The sequence below is a fragment of the Cervus canadensis genome, chromosome 17 (genome assembly GCF_019320065.1).
Source record: "Cervus canadensis isolate Bull #8, Minnesota chromosome 17, ASM1932006v1, whole genome shotgun sequence".
Classification (NCBI taxonomy): Eukaryota; Metazoa; Chordata; class Mammalia; order Artiodactyla; family Cervidae; genus Cervus; species Cervus canadensis.
The window spans coordinates 23,036,084-23,052,854 of NC_057402.1; the positions used below are offsets into that span (position 1 = coordinate 23,036,084).

Here is a 16,771-nt window from a genome sequence, read left to right on the forward strand (position 1 = left end):
TATATAAGTTTTTATGTAATATAGTTAAGATTTGAATAAACACAGACTTAGTTTTCTCAATAACTTGATTCTTCATGCTGATTCCAAATGCTATTTTCTATAAATATTTTTACTTAAAAATTTACTGTTATCTTTAAATAAGAGATACTGATTTAATTAAACATTCTTCTTCTATCAGGAACAGATACTAACCATGAGATTCAATCCTTTAGATTATGAATTACATACAATTCTCTAAAAAAGACCTGTGAGTAACTTTGAAACTTTATTAGGGAAAAGTATGAAAGTAGGAATTTGCTCTTGGAATTCAGCTTCATTAAGAAGAGTGGCTCAGAAAAATGCCCAAATATGGTACCCAAAATCTCTTGAAACTGTTGGTATGGGTTCTTTTCAGTGTTTCTGTTCAACGAACTTTTCAGTCTTTAGTTTTGAGAACATAGTGCTAATTAAAGTGTATGCTGTTTTTAATGCTACACCACTGTAATTGCTAATAATGAAAAACAAATCATTTTCCTGCTTTACACAAAGAATTTACATTTGAAATGTCATGTGTGTTCTCTGATTTCTTTTCTTACAGCTTGCCAGTATTTGCCGTGCTGAAATGTTTTAATTTAAGATTTCCTTCCTTTGTATCTTTTAGTTTTCTCTGTTGCTGCTTTTTCTATGACACAAGCCTTTCATTATAGTCACTCTTCTTTTTTCCTTCCCCACTTCTTTCTTTTCCTTTTTTAAAGCCATGAGAAGCCGATCCATTGGTGAATGTGCTCTGCCATCGGCCTATATACGCAGTGCTAAAAGTGCTCCTGTTCTGATCCATACTTCCAAACCCTTCTTGCCTGATATTGTTCTCACTCCCCTTTCTGATGAGCTTTCAGGTAGTGCCACCTCTGCTAATTTCTGCACCACCTTTTTCACTTTTTAATCCTTCTGCTTTCAAATTTTGCTTAATCAAATAAACTCTTCAAAGTTAATTTCTTTGGGGGAGGTGTGGGAAATTGGGAAAGTGGTTGAGAAATCAACATTTTGAGTTATTTGAACTCTAATGCTATCCTTGCAGTTCATTCTGGAAGTGCTAAGTTTAGTGCTGTGCCAATGACCAATATTTGGGGTTGTAAATGGCTGGGGTTTTTTTTTTTTCTGTTCATGTCTGATTTTTTTTCTTCTCAGGTAGTCAGGTGAAGTAGTAATATATATTTATAATTTCTTGTATAATGTCATCATTTGTCTGAATATATGGTAAATATTAAATAATGCATTCTCCACCATCTGTAGTAATGAAATTTAAGCTAGGGGAATCAAGTATATAAACGAAAATTTGCTTTGGAATACATCTTTGTATTAGATTATGGTAGTGTATAGAATTCTAATAACTAATTTTTAAACCAAATAACAAAACCATTCTGTGAAGCCCCAATTTCTAAGGAGCCTCAGAATCTTTCCTCAGAAAGTGGTCAGCTTTCCACTTCTGCCTCGGGCCCTTTATCTAAAATATTGGGATGATCTCCTCTTTAATAAGGCATAATTAGCATAATAAAATGCATAGTTCCTAGGTTCATTTCAGTTAGATTTGAGAATTGTACACCATCATCATCTTTCCTCCCAAACAAAATATAGAATATTTCCATTACTCCCAAAATTTCCTAGAGACACTTTCAAGTCAGTCTCTCTCTCTCTCTTACACACACACACACACACACACACACACACACACACACACACACACACACACACACACACACACACACACACACACACACACTGTCATTTTTACCACCTTAAAAATTTTTTTCTGTATGACTAGAATCTTATAGTGCCTTGTCTTTTAGACAGAAGCAAGTTTGTTTTTAGTATACATTTGGTACTTGAGCAATGCAAGGGTGAGGGTTGCTGTCCTTCCACATTATCCAAAATCCATGCACATTATCCAAAATCCATGTATATGTAACTTTACAATGAGCCCTCCACTTCTGTGGTTTCACATGGGCAGATTTGATCAACCACACATAGTGTAGTCCTGTAGTACATACTTATTTATTTGTAAAAACCCACAAAAAAATGGACCCACACAACTTAAGGGCTTCTCTGGTGGCTCAGTGGTAAAGAACCCACCTGCCAATGCAGGAGAGGCAGGTTCAATCTCTGGGTTGGGAAGATCCCCTGGAGAAGGAAATGGCAACCCCCTCCAGTAATCTTGCCTGGGAAATCTCATGGACAGAGGAGCCTGACAGACTATAGTCCATGGGGTTGCAAAAGAGTCGGATACAGCTTAGTGACTAAGCAGCAGCACAGCTCAGAGCCCTGTTCAAGAGTCCGCTGTACTCATTATGCAAAATGTGCTGGCTTAAAGAAAGTTACTTGTGCATCCTTGGGTGCTTTCCTATCGTTTTCTTAGGAGTGTTTCTCTCATATTGTGACTTTTGGTGAGGTTACTGATTTTTATTTTTTAACAACCTATCTTTGTACCCTTTTAGTTCCTCATGAACTGTAGGCTTATGTGAGAGAAGCTGCATTTTTATTAATAATGTTATTTCAAGTTCATGAAGGTCCCTTCCACCATCCCTAATCCTGGTAGGGTCAGACATTTTTCCCAAGAGGAGGTACATAAGTGAAAGCTAAAAAGGAACATGAACTATGTTTTTCATAGTCTAATCTCTCCCCCTGATGTAAGCGGGCTTAGTTGAGCTCATAATAAATACTTCCTGGGTGCATCATCTTAAGAACAGAAGTTGAGGTTTCTATAACTGCTTGACCAGTAAGACAATGAAACTACCCATAGACAATCACTCTAGCTTTTGGTTAGAACTATAATTTTCCAGAAAAATATTTACCTGATACTCTTGAATACTTACATGGCAAAAAGACACTCCTTTTAATTCTTTTATATTTGTTTTAACATACTGTGATTTCTTTCTAAGAATGAACTGTCAGTTTTCAGTGTACCCTATTGTTATCTAGCCCTTTTTTCTCAAGTATTCTGGGTTAGATGACCATTCAGTCTACATTGTTGTAAATGTGATTCTATGTGGTATAACTTTATATAGATAGACTAAACTAATTGAGTCGCTGAATATCCTTGAAGAGTTTTTCTTAAGCTCCGGGAACTATTTCAAGGCCATTGACATAGTCAGTGACATGAGTTCTCAACATCAAACTCATCTGATGTTGAACAAATATTTCCTCCCAGACTTGTGTCTGTCTCTGGTTTTGATATAATATCCTGGGGGTTGCAGGAGATCTTTATTTTTTAAAGCTCTGCAGTTAGTGCTGGTGTCTGGGCAGACACATTTTCCGTGTCGTGTCTCCTATATCACCAGATTGTACTTTTACATATATGGTAGCCCAGTCTAGCAGTCTTTATTTTCCTGAAAAAACAAAGAGAAGTCAGAAATCTCAATAATTTTTCTTAAGTAAATTAGCTTTCACTGCCAAAAATAATACTTTCATGATAGAAGGCATGTAAAAGAACATAAGCATGGTAGGCAATTGACTTTTGCAACTGTTGTTACTATTTTCTAATCAAGTACTGTCTCAGTCTGAAATTGTTTACAGGCCCACTTTCTTCCCAGTTAGTTCTCAAAACTGCTTATTTGTTTGCCACATTTGATGCTGTTAAATTCCAGGCTGTCTAAGCCATGTTACATAGACTGCTAAGGTTATTAGCAGTACTTCATTATTTGAATTGAGCACTGTAGAGCAAAATGTTTTTGATCTTTCAACTTTTATTTTCTGAGTATCAGGAGAAAGAAGATGGTATGTCTCATGCCCCATCTTGTTCCTAAGATCTGCCTAATCAGGAGAAGAATTTCCTATCTAATCAAACAAGTAGGCCCTTCTTTGCACAATCAAGGAATTTATTCCTTCTCACCAATATGTGATAGTAATTTTCTACAATTTTTGCACCTAGAACACCAGCAGATTCTAGTGTAATTCTAAATTAGAATTTTTTTCACTGAAATAATTTGTGTTAATTCTTTTAAAAGTACATCTCAAGAAAAATTTGAAGCTAACTTAAACACAGTATTATTTAACATGTTTGCAAACAAATACTAAATCTGTATAATTTTCTTATAAAAAATATATTGGTAATTTATCTATTTCCAGAATTTGAGTCAAGGAAACAACATTAAAAGGGTAAGAGTAGATGATAGTTTAGTATTTTAAATTTTAGTAGTCTAAAATTAATTATTTTAGCTTGGTTTATTGCTTTTCAGTCTTTCCGTATGATTTAATGATGTGGATACTGCTTTGAATTACCTACAAAGTGAACATCTAGTCTTAAAAAGATGTAGAGTTTTTGCTAGCCTCTACTAATAATAATTCTTAACTTACCTTGAAGGTACATTTTCATTATAGCCCAAATAGGCAAAAAAAAAAAAACAAAACACTCTTTTAATTACATAAAGGACATTGTCTTTTCCTTCAGGTAATTCCAAAAAAAACCTCGAGCCTCTAAATAACATCAGTTTCTACATGTATTAATATAAATGATTTTATGAACTCAAAAGCTATAAAAATATTGCCACTCATAGCTGCTGTTTGTGATTAACTGGGAATAGAATTTAGCTTTGGTAAAAGGGATTTGGGTACTTTTTTCTGTACCTCGTTTTAGAAATTATTAAAATTTTCCAGTAGTGCCTTAGTATTATAAATTAAGTTTTTCCCCTTGAGAAACTAGCTTGATATTTTACTAGTTAGCAGCTACTAGTTTTTAATATAAAAGATATGCTTCCCTTCTACCAGTATTTATTGAGCCCCTACTGTGTGACAAGAGCTATTTCAGACAGTGTAGATATGGTCATGTTAATATAAAAAAAGAAAATCCTGAAAAATGGTAAATTCAGTGAAAAGAGTTTTTTTTTTTTTTTTTGGTTACATGTTACAAGCTAATATTACACTTTCATTTACAGCTTATCTTTTCAAAATATCAAAGAAAACTTTTTTTGAAACACAACATTCAGAAAAAACTACGTTTTAATCCAGAGATGATTTCCAACACTTTAATGGTAAAACATCATGAAGCAAATCTAGAGATGAAACTTGACATTTCAAGTACTTTTTAGGCTCTATAGGAAGCATTTTTTCAATGTTCACTTATTTTTTTAAGTTTATTAAAAAACTTTTTTCTTGTTTTCTTCAGTCATTGGTTAGTGATTCTTTAGATTGAACTAATTTAATTAGACACTTATTCAAGGTAAAATGTAAGCAGCGTAATTAAATAGTTTTAAAGGCCATGTCTGTTTTAACCTGTTACGACCCTTATTTTCAGCAATCTAATACAAAGTTTACCCGTTGTGTTTTTCTGTATAATTTACTAATACTTGTAGTTGACCTAAGTTTTGATTCCTAAGATTCTTAGCTTTATAGAGATAAATTACTGTGCTGATTTATCATTTATTAATAGTAATTTTTAATTATTTCATGAATACATAATATATATTATTCAGGAGATAAGAACATGGACTAATTTTTGCCTTCCTTCAAATCCCAGCTCTCCACGTCCTAGCTGTGTATCCTCAGGCAAGTCTTATAGTTTCTTCATGTGTAAAATGGGGATAACACACCTAATTAATGAGGCTGTTGTGAGGATTAAATGAGTTAATGTATGTAAGATGCTTAGAACAGTGCATGTAGGAAGGGCTGTACAGTCGGTCCTTCTTATCCAAGGTTGGCTGAATACAAGTAAACCTGTTGGTTTGGAGAGCCAACTGTATTTATTGTACTTGGCCATTTTATATAAGAAACTTGAGCATCTGTGGATTTTAGTTTCCATGGGGCCTTCTGGACACCAGTCCCCAACGAATACAGGACAGCTGTGTATGATTGAGCTGTCATTTAGACATTATCTTCAGTAAGGTTCAGGGTTATTTCTTTAAACTTAAAGCCTTGTTAGAGTCAGTTTTGCTTAATTTCAAGTGCTGATTTTGATTTCCTCTCGGCGGTTACTTTCTTCTTTGATTTTATGCAAGTAGTATTAGTGTTACATGCCCGGGTAAGAACTGTATTTAAAACTTAAAACTTTCAGAAAGCTTTTTTGTTGAAACTTAGATTTATTAATAGTACATTATTAGAAAAATATTTTCATTGTCTTCAAAGCCCTTGCCCTCTTAGACTTGAAAGTTTTTTAGATATTCATATGTACTAACAAAAGTTTAGGGAAAAAACAAGCTGAAATAATGGCTAAATTTCCTAACATGCAACATGAAGACTGGATTTTGGAGGAAATGCCTAAAAACAGAACTTCACAGTAATCTTTATTGGTTTCTTTAGAATGGAAAAAGTATGAGATTATCAATAAAGGAAACTAAACATTAAAACTAATGTTCAGCTTTTTTCCTGAAGTTCATACATTTTCTAGTCTCAGCATTAGATTTTAACAAGGTTTTAATATCTTGATTTTAAATTTGCAGCTAAAAAAATAATTCCAACTATAAAATTCTTAATAATTTTTATAGAAAAGTTATGTAATCTGTATTCCTTGATGAGTCCTTTTAGAATATTTTGTGGGAAGAAACTGGAGTGCATGGTGAATATAATCTCTTGGCAGAGATTCTTATGACCTATTATGGGACACAAACCAGAAATACTTAGCATTTGTCAAGATGCACAAATATGCATTACTTATCTACTACAGTAATACAATATATGCATAAAGTTTCTGCGGAAATGCTTTGTTTTTCATTTAGAAGAATTTGTAAGTGAACTGTATGAAGAAAAAAGCTAACATTTTTTAAAAGTATTCTCAACTTAATGATAAGGAGTTGTTTCAACTTTAGGAGATAGTTTATATTTGATGTGTATTGGGAGTCTCAGTGTATATCTTCAGGAATATAGTGCGATTTTAGTATATCACAAACTGCTCTTGATTTGAACTTAGTGTAAGGTGGCTCCTTTTGGACCTCATACAAAGAAAGTGATATCAGTGAAACAGCAGAGGTACCAGCCTCTCTTCATCCCTCACATAGATCCTGAGAATATTTTGAATTACTGTCCCCATCTTATAAATAAGAAAACTTGCTTCTCAGAGTCTGGAGTAAGAAAACCAAAGTTTTAGATCTTGCACCATTTCAGTAAATATATCTGTGATCTTGGACAAGTAACTGTTCTCTCTGGATCTGAATCTCATTTTCATCACTTACAGTTCTGTTACTTTTAATCTGTGCATTACAAGCCTAATGAATACCAATATCAGATTTTTTGACTTTTGACTCTTTGTCCCTTTTTCATGATATTTTTTGGTATTTTTCTGTCTTTCAGTAAAATGCCAAGATGTTTTTGTAGACATGACATTTTATCAGTAGTAAAAGTTTTAATTTGTATATATCTCTACAATTAAATAGTATTTCATGTTGTGATTTTCAATTTTGTATATATTTTTGAAGACTTGTCATATACTTTGCACTTCAGGCACTAAAAACAATGTAATGACATGGAACACTAAGCCTGCTTCTCAAACTTGAGAGAGTAGTTTCCTCTCTTTAGGACTCAGCTTGTTCAGTAGGAGAGTTAAATAATCTATAATGTCCATTTTGACTCTCAAATCTGTAATTTTTAAAAGAAATGTAAGAAGCTGTAGGTGCATTTTTTAGGGTTCAATGGTTACCTAGTGGAATGGGCCAGTGTTTGGCAGAGGAGATTTCTTCCTAGTAGATTAATGCTGTTTGTGTCAGAAATGAAAAAGTACATTTTTTTTAGCAGTGTATTGATTTTATTTGATAGGGTGAATAGATTTTGCAGGGTAGGGGTAAATAGATTTTAATAGTATAATAAAATAAAGTAAAATACCTCAGTAGAACAGATAACTAGTTTCCTGACAAAGAGAACTTTAGGAAGAGGATGGAGATTTTCTTGTGTAATAAGTGATCAAATAGATAAGCAAAATTTGAAGAAAAGGTGATATTTTTTGCTTGATAAGGAAGGAAACAGGAATTTATGAGACCCTGTGCGTTTCTGTAGTGGGATACTAAGATCAGCTTTTTTGTGTTAAGATCTACTTTTTTCTACCTGAAACTTTGTTAAGAAAAATTGAATAGCAAGTTTGAATTGCTTGATTTATTGGCACAGCTCTATCTTTAACTGCACTTCCAAATGTTTCATCACCTCACTGTCTGTCCTATGCATGTTAACGTTTTAAAATGTATTCTGATAGTTTTCTAATTCATTTATACTACATGCTATATTGGCTTGTGCCCATCATTATTTAAAACCAAATTTGTAGATTTTCTTTCATTGAGCTTACAAAAAAACCTCAAAAATTTTTATTTTTAAGCATATGCTTAGAAAATGGTTGAAATTAATACTTTTTTGTGTGTGTTTGTATAGTTTCTACTCTATAATTTTTCTTTTTCTTTTCTATTTTTTTTTTTATAGATATTGATGATGCTCAAATACTTCCTCGTCCAACCAGAGTCAGACATTTTTCGCAAAGTGAAGACACTGGAAATGAAGTTTTTGGTGCTTTGAGTGAGGAGCAGCCATTGCCTCGAAGTAGCAGCACTTCTGACATCTTGGAACCATTCACTGTTGAACGAGCCAAAGGTGCAGTTCCTGTCATTGACAGTTCATCCCGTCACGCACCGAGCTTGCAGAGTTCCACAGAGGCTTCTTCAATAACTAGATCCACTGAGAGCCACATCACTGACACTCATAGTAGAGAGTCTTCTCTGGAAGTTGGTGATAGCATATATGACCATCTCTGTCACTTAATAGATCCAGTAGAACTTGCAGATTCAGCTTTTGAACAAATCCAGTACATTGACCTTGAAGGAGATGATGATCTTCTTTCCTCCCTGAAAGAATATTTTAAGGAAACCCAAGAAAGTCACAGTAAAAACGAGTTAGATAAAGATGCAGCTTTGCAGGAGGTGATCTCTGTTGCAGTAAATAAGGATGAAAGGTCATCCTTAGATAAATTAGAGTACATAGACCAGGAAAGTAAATCAGAAAATACCACCTCTTTTGTTGGAACTCCTGAAAACATACAGTTTCAAAAAGAACCAAACTCCACTGTCTTCACAAATATTAGTGCACCCAACCAGTTAGACAGCTTTATGAAAGCAAAAACTTCTGAAAAATGTAAACAGCTAAACAATGATAAACAGTCATCGGAACCTAGTTTAGGTAGCCCTTGTGATAAAGAAAAGAGAAAACATCTGTACAGACAAACAGCCACAGAATTAGATGCCTGTATAGATATAGCACTAGCTGAAAAGGTTAAGGGTGTGCAAATTAATGAAAAAATCACTGCCCCACATGTTTTGCATGCCAAGAAAACGACACTAAAAGCACCTGTTAACCGTAGAATGCCTCATGTTACAAGCACTAGCAAGCTTTCTCCAACTAAAAGGAGCTTGTCTGAAACAGTAACTCACAGAGCCAAAATCATGAAAATTGCTACTAAAAAGCGAAATAGTGTTCATGTTACTTTTAGACCTTCTACTGAGTCAGTCCAGTTTTATAATCCTCTGGAAAACAAAGAGGCTCCATGGAAGATGAGACTGCGAAAGCTCAGTGGCTTTAGTGGTGGTAGTAATAGCAACACCAGCATCCCCCACACCAGCTCCAACAGTGCTGCAGAGCTGGTAAAGCCTGGTGTGTACAGGCCTCTAGACACAATTAGTGCCGCCTCAGCCAGCAGTGAAACAATTAAGGAAACAACAGAGATGCCCACCGCCATATTACAGAAGGAAGGAACCGCAACTGATCAGTTAGGTAGTCGTAGTACCATTAAGTCATCAAGTCATGAGGCAGGACTGCAGCAGGGCTCCCTGGGTGGCGTTTATAAAACTGTTGTCCATGCTCTTTCGAAGCCGAAGGCAAATGTTTCCCCACAGAGGCAGAACAGAATGCCACCAGAGGCTCCACTGAGGGATCTGTACAGTCATGTAATGGGCTATTTTGGAAGGAAAGCTGCAGGTGAGCACTAACAGTGTGCAGAGCGCAAAAGGAGAAGACAGCACCAGTTTGGCTTAATGCAACTGAAGCAAGCTCTAAGCAATCAAAAAGCTTTGGGATGGTCACTGCTTTCTCTCTGTTTGGTTATGCATGCGCCTTTCCCCAGCTGTATTTTTCCCAGCATAAAGTGTTTATTTAAATTACTAATTTCCCTTATAAAGCATTTAGTTAAACCTCTTTGCTGCTGAACAAGATAGAGAAGAGGGGATACAGGAAAATTTAATGACCTTCCAAAGACTATCTAAATCAAATGTTTTTAGTGTTTACTACATGAACTTGAAATTAAGATTACTGAGGAGTTGGAATACTTTCTCCCTTGCTCCCCCAATAGTTTACATTTAAAAGGATCCCAGCTCTATATAATTGGTTTCATTTATTTTTACTGCTGACTTATTTAATTTCTTAATGTAGAAAATTATTTTGACATAATGTAATGGAAATCAGGGTCCTACAATGAAAACCAACATTTTTAGTTAATTGTTGAAGAGGAACTTATTTCTTAAACCTCAAAGTGGGCTTAGTTACTTTCATGTACTCCATTTCCAAATAAGCTGTAGGCTTTTTAGTTTTGCATTCATTTGTATAGAATGCAAGTCATATCTTTAAAACACTTATCATTACTTTCTTTTTTCTGAGATTTTAGATGTGCATAAAGGTTTCATGATAGCCAATCATGATTTAGATATGGAACCTCTATGGACAGATTACAGAAAGCAAGATTATGGTAACTGTTTTCTCTTATCTTGATTCAAATTTAAAATAACTGTACAGTTATAGAAAATTAACTTTCAGCAGTAAGGTAGGTTTTGATTTTATTTGTTTAACCTGGTTTTGTTAGCATGATTAACAGAACGCTGCATCTTGCACTGAGCCATTAATGCCACTTGAGGGCAGTATTTGACAGCTTAGCAAAGCCTGGCCAAGTAGTATAAAGATAATGGTATTTCACAGTGAGTTCCTGACCAGTATATTTTCCTAACCTGAAATGCTTTGAAGTTCATTAGGAATATTAACAGTGTTGATTTCCTTTGGTTGTGGAGAAATCCCCTTTTCAATGGCATAATAGTGAAATAAGTAGATATCTTACTTTCTGTCAGTTTCCCAGGTTTTAAAATGTCTATGTTAATGTAAATCACAATATAGTCTTAAAAAATTCAAAGTAACTATTTTTTTTTAAACAGAAAAAGTTTTGTGAAAATCTTTTTTTTTTCAAACAATAAATTAGTGAATAGAAACAACATTATGTCAAGATCATAGAATTTAAACGTATTAATATCTTAACTTAAAATTCAGGGGATATATTCCTTGTAAATATTCTTTGGGGAAGATGGATTTCTAACTTATTAAGGCTCCAAATAGAAGCATAGAGACAGGAAGAAAGAAAAATATACCAGTTTCTTTATAGACAATATTAACCTAACTCCCAACTAGTGCTTATCTATAAGCTTTCTTGCTGTTTAAGGTTGTACTGAAGATTGACTAACATCTGCTTAGTTAAATAAAGTAAATATCAATTTACTAATTCTTAAAATTAAATCTAAAAGGAGAAAAATTACTCTTAGATGCATGTTTGGCAAATAATTGATATGGCATAGGTAATTGGTTGTGGCTGTTTTTGTTTGTTTTAAATTTAGGAAATGTAGTTAAGTCTTTACTCACTATATATAGTTATTTATTTGTTTTTAGTCAATAAAGAGGACATGAGCACAAAACTGCCTCCTCTTAATAGTGATATTGGCAGCAGCAATGCTAATGTTCCTGATCTGATGGATGAGTTTATAGCAGAACGACTTCGAAGTGGTAATGCCTCAGTAAGTGATATTTTATTTATTTGTTTTTAGAGAGGAGGGTAGAGAAACTAAAAAAATACATACCTTTTACATATATATGTGTGTGTGGTACACATGTGAAAAATTTTATTCCAATCAGCCGTCACCCCAAATTTAGGGCTTTTTTTAAAATTAAGATTTTTAAATTATATTAGCAGAGTGAAAGACTGGTATACATGGTTGCTCAGCTACTGCATTATAAGCCACTACCTTGCTAGCTCTTTGTTTTTCATCTTTGCTCTTAGGGTGCTCTGATGCCTGCTGCCAGCCATCAGCAGGAAAGGTAACAGTAGAGGTCTTCTGGCCCAATTCCCACAATTTTAAATATAAATATATGTGAAATTATATAGATAAACATATGTGGAGTTGCTTTTTTAAAAAAGAAAGCTATTTCACTTGGATTTCCACTGTCTTCAGAGAAAGTCTGCAGCTCCATTACATTTTCCTTTCTTCTTAAATTTTTCTTTATTTTGGCTGTACCACACAGTTTGCAGGATCTTAGTTCGCCAACCATGGATGGAATCCAGGCCCCATGCAGTGGAAACCTGAAGTTCTAACCACTGGACCACCAGGGAATTTCCTCTTCCATTGGCCTCTTTTTTTTCCATTTGAATTTCTTAACTTAATATTCACTTGATGGATCCTTTTAGGTCTTCAGAGTCTCAGGCCCAGCACCATATGATATTTGACTCTTTGATTTAGGCAGACCAACAGTGCTTCGGGCTCTGACTCCATACAGTTACGTAGACTCTTCAGTTAGTGTCCCCGCCCCCTGCCCCCATGCCCTAAATTTCAGTACTTATTGTGATGATTATCTTGGAAATTAAAGATTTCAGATGCTTAATGAGAACTAAAAACAAATTTTTTAATGGTAAAATTTTTCTTGAATTTTTAGACTATGACACGAAGAGGAAGTAGTCCAGGTAGCCTCGAAATTCCCAAAGACCTCCCTGATATTCTGAATAAGCAAAACCAAATGCGTCCTATTGATGACCCAGGTGTACCCTCAGAATGGACTTCTCCTGCCAGTGCAGGGAGCAGTGATCTTATCAGCTCAGATAGTCATTCGGATTCTTTCAGCGCTTTCCAATATGATGGCCGAAAATTTGACAGCAAGTATCTTTTTACTGCTTGAGCAATATGGTTTTTTGTTAACTTGTTTTCTGTTCATGACTGACTTATGAACTATATAACCATCACCTTCCTCTCTAATGTTGGTTCCTATATATGTATTTTGATTTCATTTTCAGTGAAACTTTGTAAGGATTTGGGGGATCACTTCAAGTTGAGACTCCTTTGTTTTGCCAACTAAAGGCATAAAAAAAAAACACTTTTCTTTCATAAAACAAATGGTATCTTAAGACCACAAACATAGAAGAGGAAAAAATTAGGATGGACTTGGTGTTAGAATAAGGAACAGTCATGCTTATGAGAGGGACTGTTCATGCGGTCATTTTAAGGGACCACTATCTAGTCATGGGGGCTTGCCTGGTATCTCAGACAGTAGAAAATCTGTCTGCAATGCAGGAGCTCTGGGTTCGATCCCTGGGTCAAGAAGATCTGGAAGAGGGAATGGCTACCCACTCTAGTATTTTTGCCTGGAGAATCCCTTGCACAGAGGAGGCAGCTGGGTTCTAGTCCCTGGGGTCGCAAAGAGTCAGACACGACTGAGTGACTAACACTTAACATCTAGTTACGGGCAGGGCTTCAGTATGTTCAGTACAGTTACAGTCGATGTTCCATTACCCAGAATCTTCCTTGAATAATCGTTTCACGTTAAAGTGACATCAGTGATGTTACCTGGTGCTGTATTACTACCGCATAGCTTTTCTGCTATAATTCTGTATTACACTTGGCAGTCAGTGAAGGATACCAACATTTAAAAGAAGAGAGTCAAAATCTTGGGAAGTGAGTTTATGAAGAGCTGGGAGATTCATTGGAGAATTGTATTTCTTGCCCTCGTGGATTATATACTATAATCTTGGACTGGAAATGAGTTTTAAGAGAAAAATTACTTTTACCACATATGTGCCATTTTTATGTTACATATCTCTTTCAGAGATTGTGAAACTTGAAAAGCAGTTAGCTATATTTCCATCTATCAGAAAACATGGATAAGAATAGTGATGATATGTGTTTCTGTCCTTTTATCATTATTTTTGTTAATAATAGGCTCTGAAGATCTTTAAAAATTTATTTCTAATTATAAACTTCAAAGTGTTAACATTGTTTACACTTGCCTGAATGGTATGTAAATATGAAGTAGATTTAGGGGGGGTGTTTATATTTAATTATTTTGATAAAGTAGCTCCGTCTCTTTGGTAAATATTTTTGTTTTGTAATCAGAACATCTGTTCACTAGCATGTCTTCTTCCTGTAGATTTTGGTTTTGGAGCTGATACTGGGAATGCATCCTCTGCTGACATGGATTCAGGTTCTGGCCATTATCAGAGTGCCGAAGAGCAAGAGGTGGCTAGTCTAACCACTCTACACATCGACTCGGAAACGAGCAGCCTTAATCAACAAGCTTTCTGTACTGAAGTTGCAACGGTTACTGGTAAAGTTACTCAAGGGAATGTATTCCTTAAATGCATTTTTTTAAGCCACCAAAGAACTTTTGCAGGCTTTTATTTGATAGATTTTATTTATTACTTATTACTATTTAAGTGTTATTTTTTTCCCCACTCATCTTTATGTAACAATGGAGAGAGAAAAAAAAGAAAAAACATTATTATAAGAGTTGCTTGACCTGGAGTCCACATGGATAAGCTTTGGGGAACTCTATGAACTCCTAATATCATATGCAGAATTTTATAGATGTTTGCACCAGAGCATTTCCTGCAGCAGTTTTTAAATAAATACCGAAAAATGTTAAGGGGCACTGCACTTTATCTCTTTCATTGATTTTCAGAGTTAGCCTAAATTTTTGTAGATTTCTTTGGTAAAATATTATTGAAAAGATAAACCACACTGCCAAAAAGAAACTGTTTTTACTAATACTCTGTATTTATACAGTCAATTATGAATTTCAACAACTTTCTATATGTGGTTAAACCTGACAATCATATGACATGTGGGGTCCAAGAAATTGAGTCCTGAAAGGTGTCACTTTATTCCCAGAGCAGTACAGTGACCATAGGAAGCCTGAGCAGCCTGTGACCCATATTCAAGAGTTCCACTGTCTTATCCAAATTTACTCTGGTTCCCACTGTAGTTTGATGCCCTTTTGATGGATAATAGGTGCAATATCTGCCCATTGCAGAATGAAGGCTGAGTGGGAGACAGGAGCCAGTTAGGTTGGATCCACAGTTTGATTGTTGGAGAATTTAAATTACTACTGAAAGAGAAATACTAGAAAAAGTTCTTATTTTACAATAACACCTTTTACTGTAGTTGTCCTGAAACATAGATTTAGATGAGAAGATACTCAACATTACTAGTAATCAGGGAATATAAATAAAATCCATGAGATACCGCTATACATATAATAAATGAGCTCAAGTTAAAAAAAACCCTGACAATACCAGTGTTGAAGAGAATGTGAAGCAACTGGAAATACCATACATTACTAATTGGAGTGCAAAGTGATATGGCCAATGCAAAATCATGGTAGTAGCTTTTAAAATTAAACAATACATTTACTATATGACCATCCCTAGGTATTTATTTCAGTTGTTTATATGTGAACATTTATAAGAGCATTATTCATAGTAGCTAAATTGAAAATAGTCCAGATATCCATTAACTAGTGAATAAATTATCAAATTCTAATGTATTCATTCATTCAGTATTCATTGAAATTGTCCTCAGCCATTTAAAAAAAATTAAATGCTTATATCTGCAAAACCACAGATGGCTCTCAAAAATATGCTTTTAAGTGAAAAATGTTGAAGCCAGCAATGGTAGTGGCATATAGCAATAAGGAAGTTTCTCTTCTGAATCGCGTCAAGCCTGAAGTCAGTAAAGTAGCAGTGGGTACCAGAGTTTCTGTAGCTGAACCGGGAATGGGAGTAGACATTCTTGCTTTCACTGATGGTCCCTGTTAACTGGTAAGTCCCGTTCTCATTCCACACTAGTTCCATGGTAGACATGGAATGAGACTGCTAGATATGAATCTTGTACAGTATCATGATTTTATTGAACTCTTCATCCAGTATATAATCTGTTTTATCTTATGATATTTTCAGTTTGTGTTTTATTGGGCTTTTAAGCATTACATCTTAGATTGAGGGTATTAAATATACTCTTTATGGTAATTTTATGAATTTATATTTACAGGTTCAGAAAGTGCCTCTCCAGTCCATTCAGCTCTGGGATCCAGGTCACAGACACCTTCTCCTTCCACCCTGAATATAGATCACATGGAACAGAAGGATCTACAGCTCGATGAGAAGCTCCACCACTCTGTTCTTCAGACACCAGATGACCTAGGCAATATTTTAAAATTAGATCTTTGCCGTTTTTACTTTTGGGAGCATTAGTGTCAGGAGATCTTGAATAATGCATCTTAAATTTGATTGTGTATTTTATATATGTTATATAAGTATTATTATAAGTCTTTTGAACTGTTCTGTCTTTGGGAAATTTATTGCTATAACATTTTTTCCCTGCCCTTAAAGATATTTACATTCTGATTTTTGTTATTTGATATATTATTATAAACTAGGCAGTCCAAATGAAGTATTTTTATGCTTAAGCAAATGTTTAAAAGTGACTGGGAAGCCTTAGAAACTGGAAGTTAATAAAAAGTTATCTTTGCTGTGCCCTGTATGATATAACAAGCATCAGGATAAAAATCATTTTGGAAATATGCTAAAAACTTTTTCCAAGGACACAGTTGATAAAATAGTTATAATGAATAATATAAAATACTAGTTTTCATTGGTGATGCAGGAAATTTACTCTTTGGCCAAAGGAAGAAATTTAAAACCACATGACTTCTCCCTCTCCCCAGTCCCCCGCTCCCTGCTTCCTCCTCTCCCCATCCTCAC

At 34.7% G+C, this 16,771-nt stretch overlaps 1 protein-coding gene across 9 annotated transcripts in view; it reads left to right on the forward strand.

Annotated features, from left to right (window-relative positions):
• The window catches only part of RALGAPA1 (Ral GTPase activating protein catalytic subunit alpha 1), a 212,502-nt gene that overhangs the window by 94,974 nt on the left and 100,757 nt on the right, over positions 1 to 16,771 (forward strand). For 5 of the 9 annotated variants that reach the window (XM_043489272.1, XM_043489274.1, XM_043489277.1 and 2 more), the window contains 6 exons: positions 735 to 875; positions 8,368 to 9,912; positions 11,638 to 11,762; positions 12,676 to 12,892; positions 14,161 to 14,337; positions 16,059 to 16,211. In XM_043489272.1, the coding sequence (XP_043345207.1) occupies positions 735 to 875; positions 8,368 to 9,912; positions 11,638 to 11,762; positions 12,676 to 12,892; positions 14,161 to 14,337; positions 16,059 to 16,211 (2,358 nt within the window). The remainder of the gene's footprint in view (positions 1 to 734; positions 876 to 8,367; positions 9,913 to 11,637; positions 11,763 to 12,675; positions 12,893 to 14,160; positions 14,338 to 16,058; positions 16,212 to 16,771) is intronic. The other 4 variants (XM_043489280.1, XM_043489281.1, XM_043489279.1 and 1 more) reach the window with 3 other exon arrangements.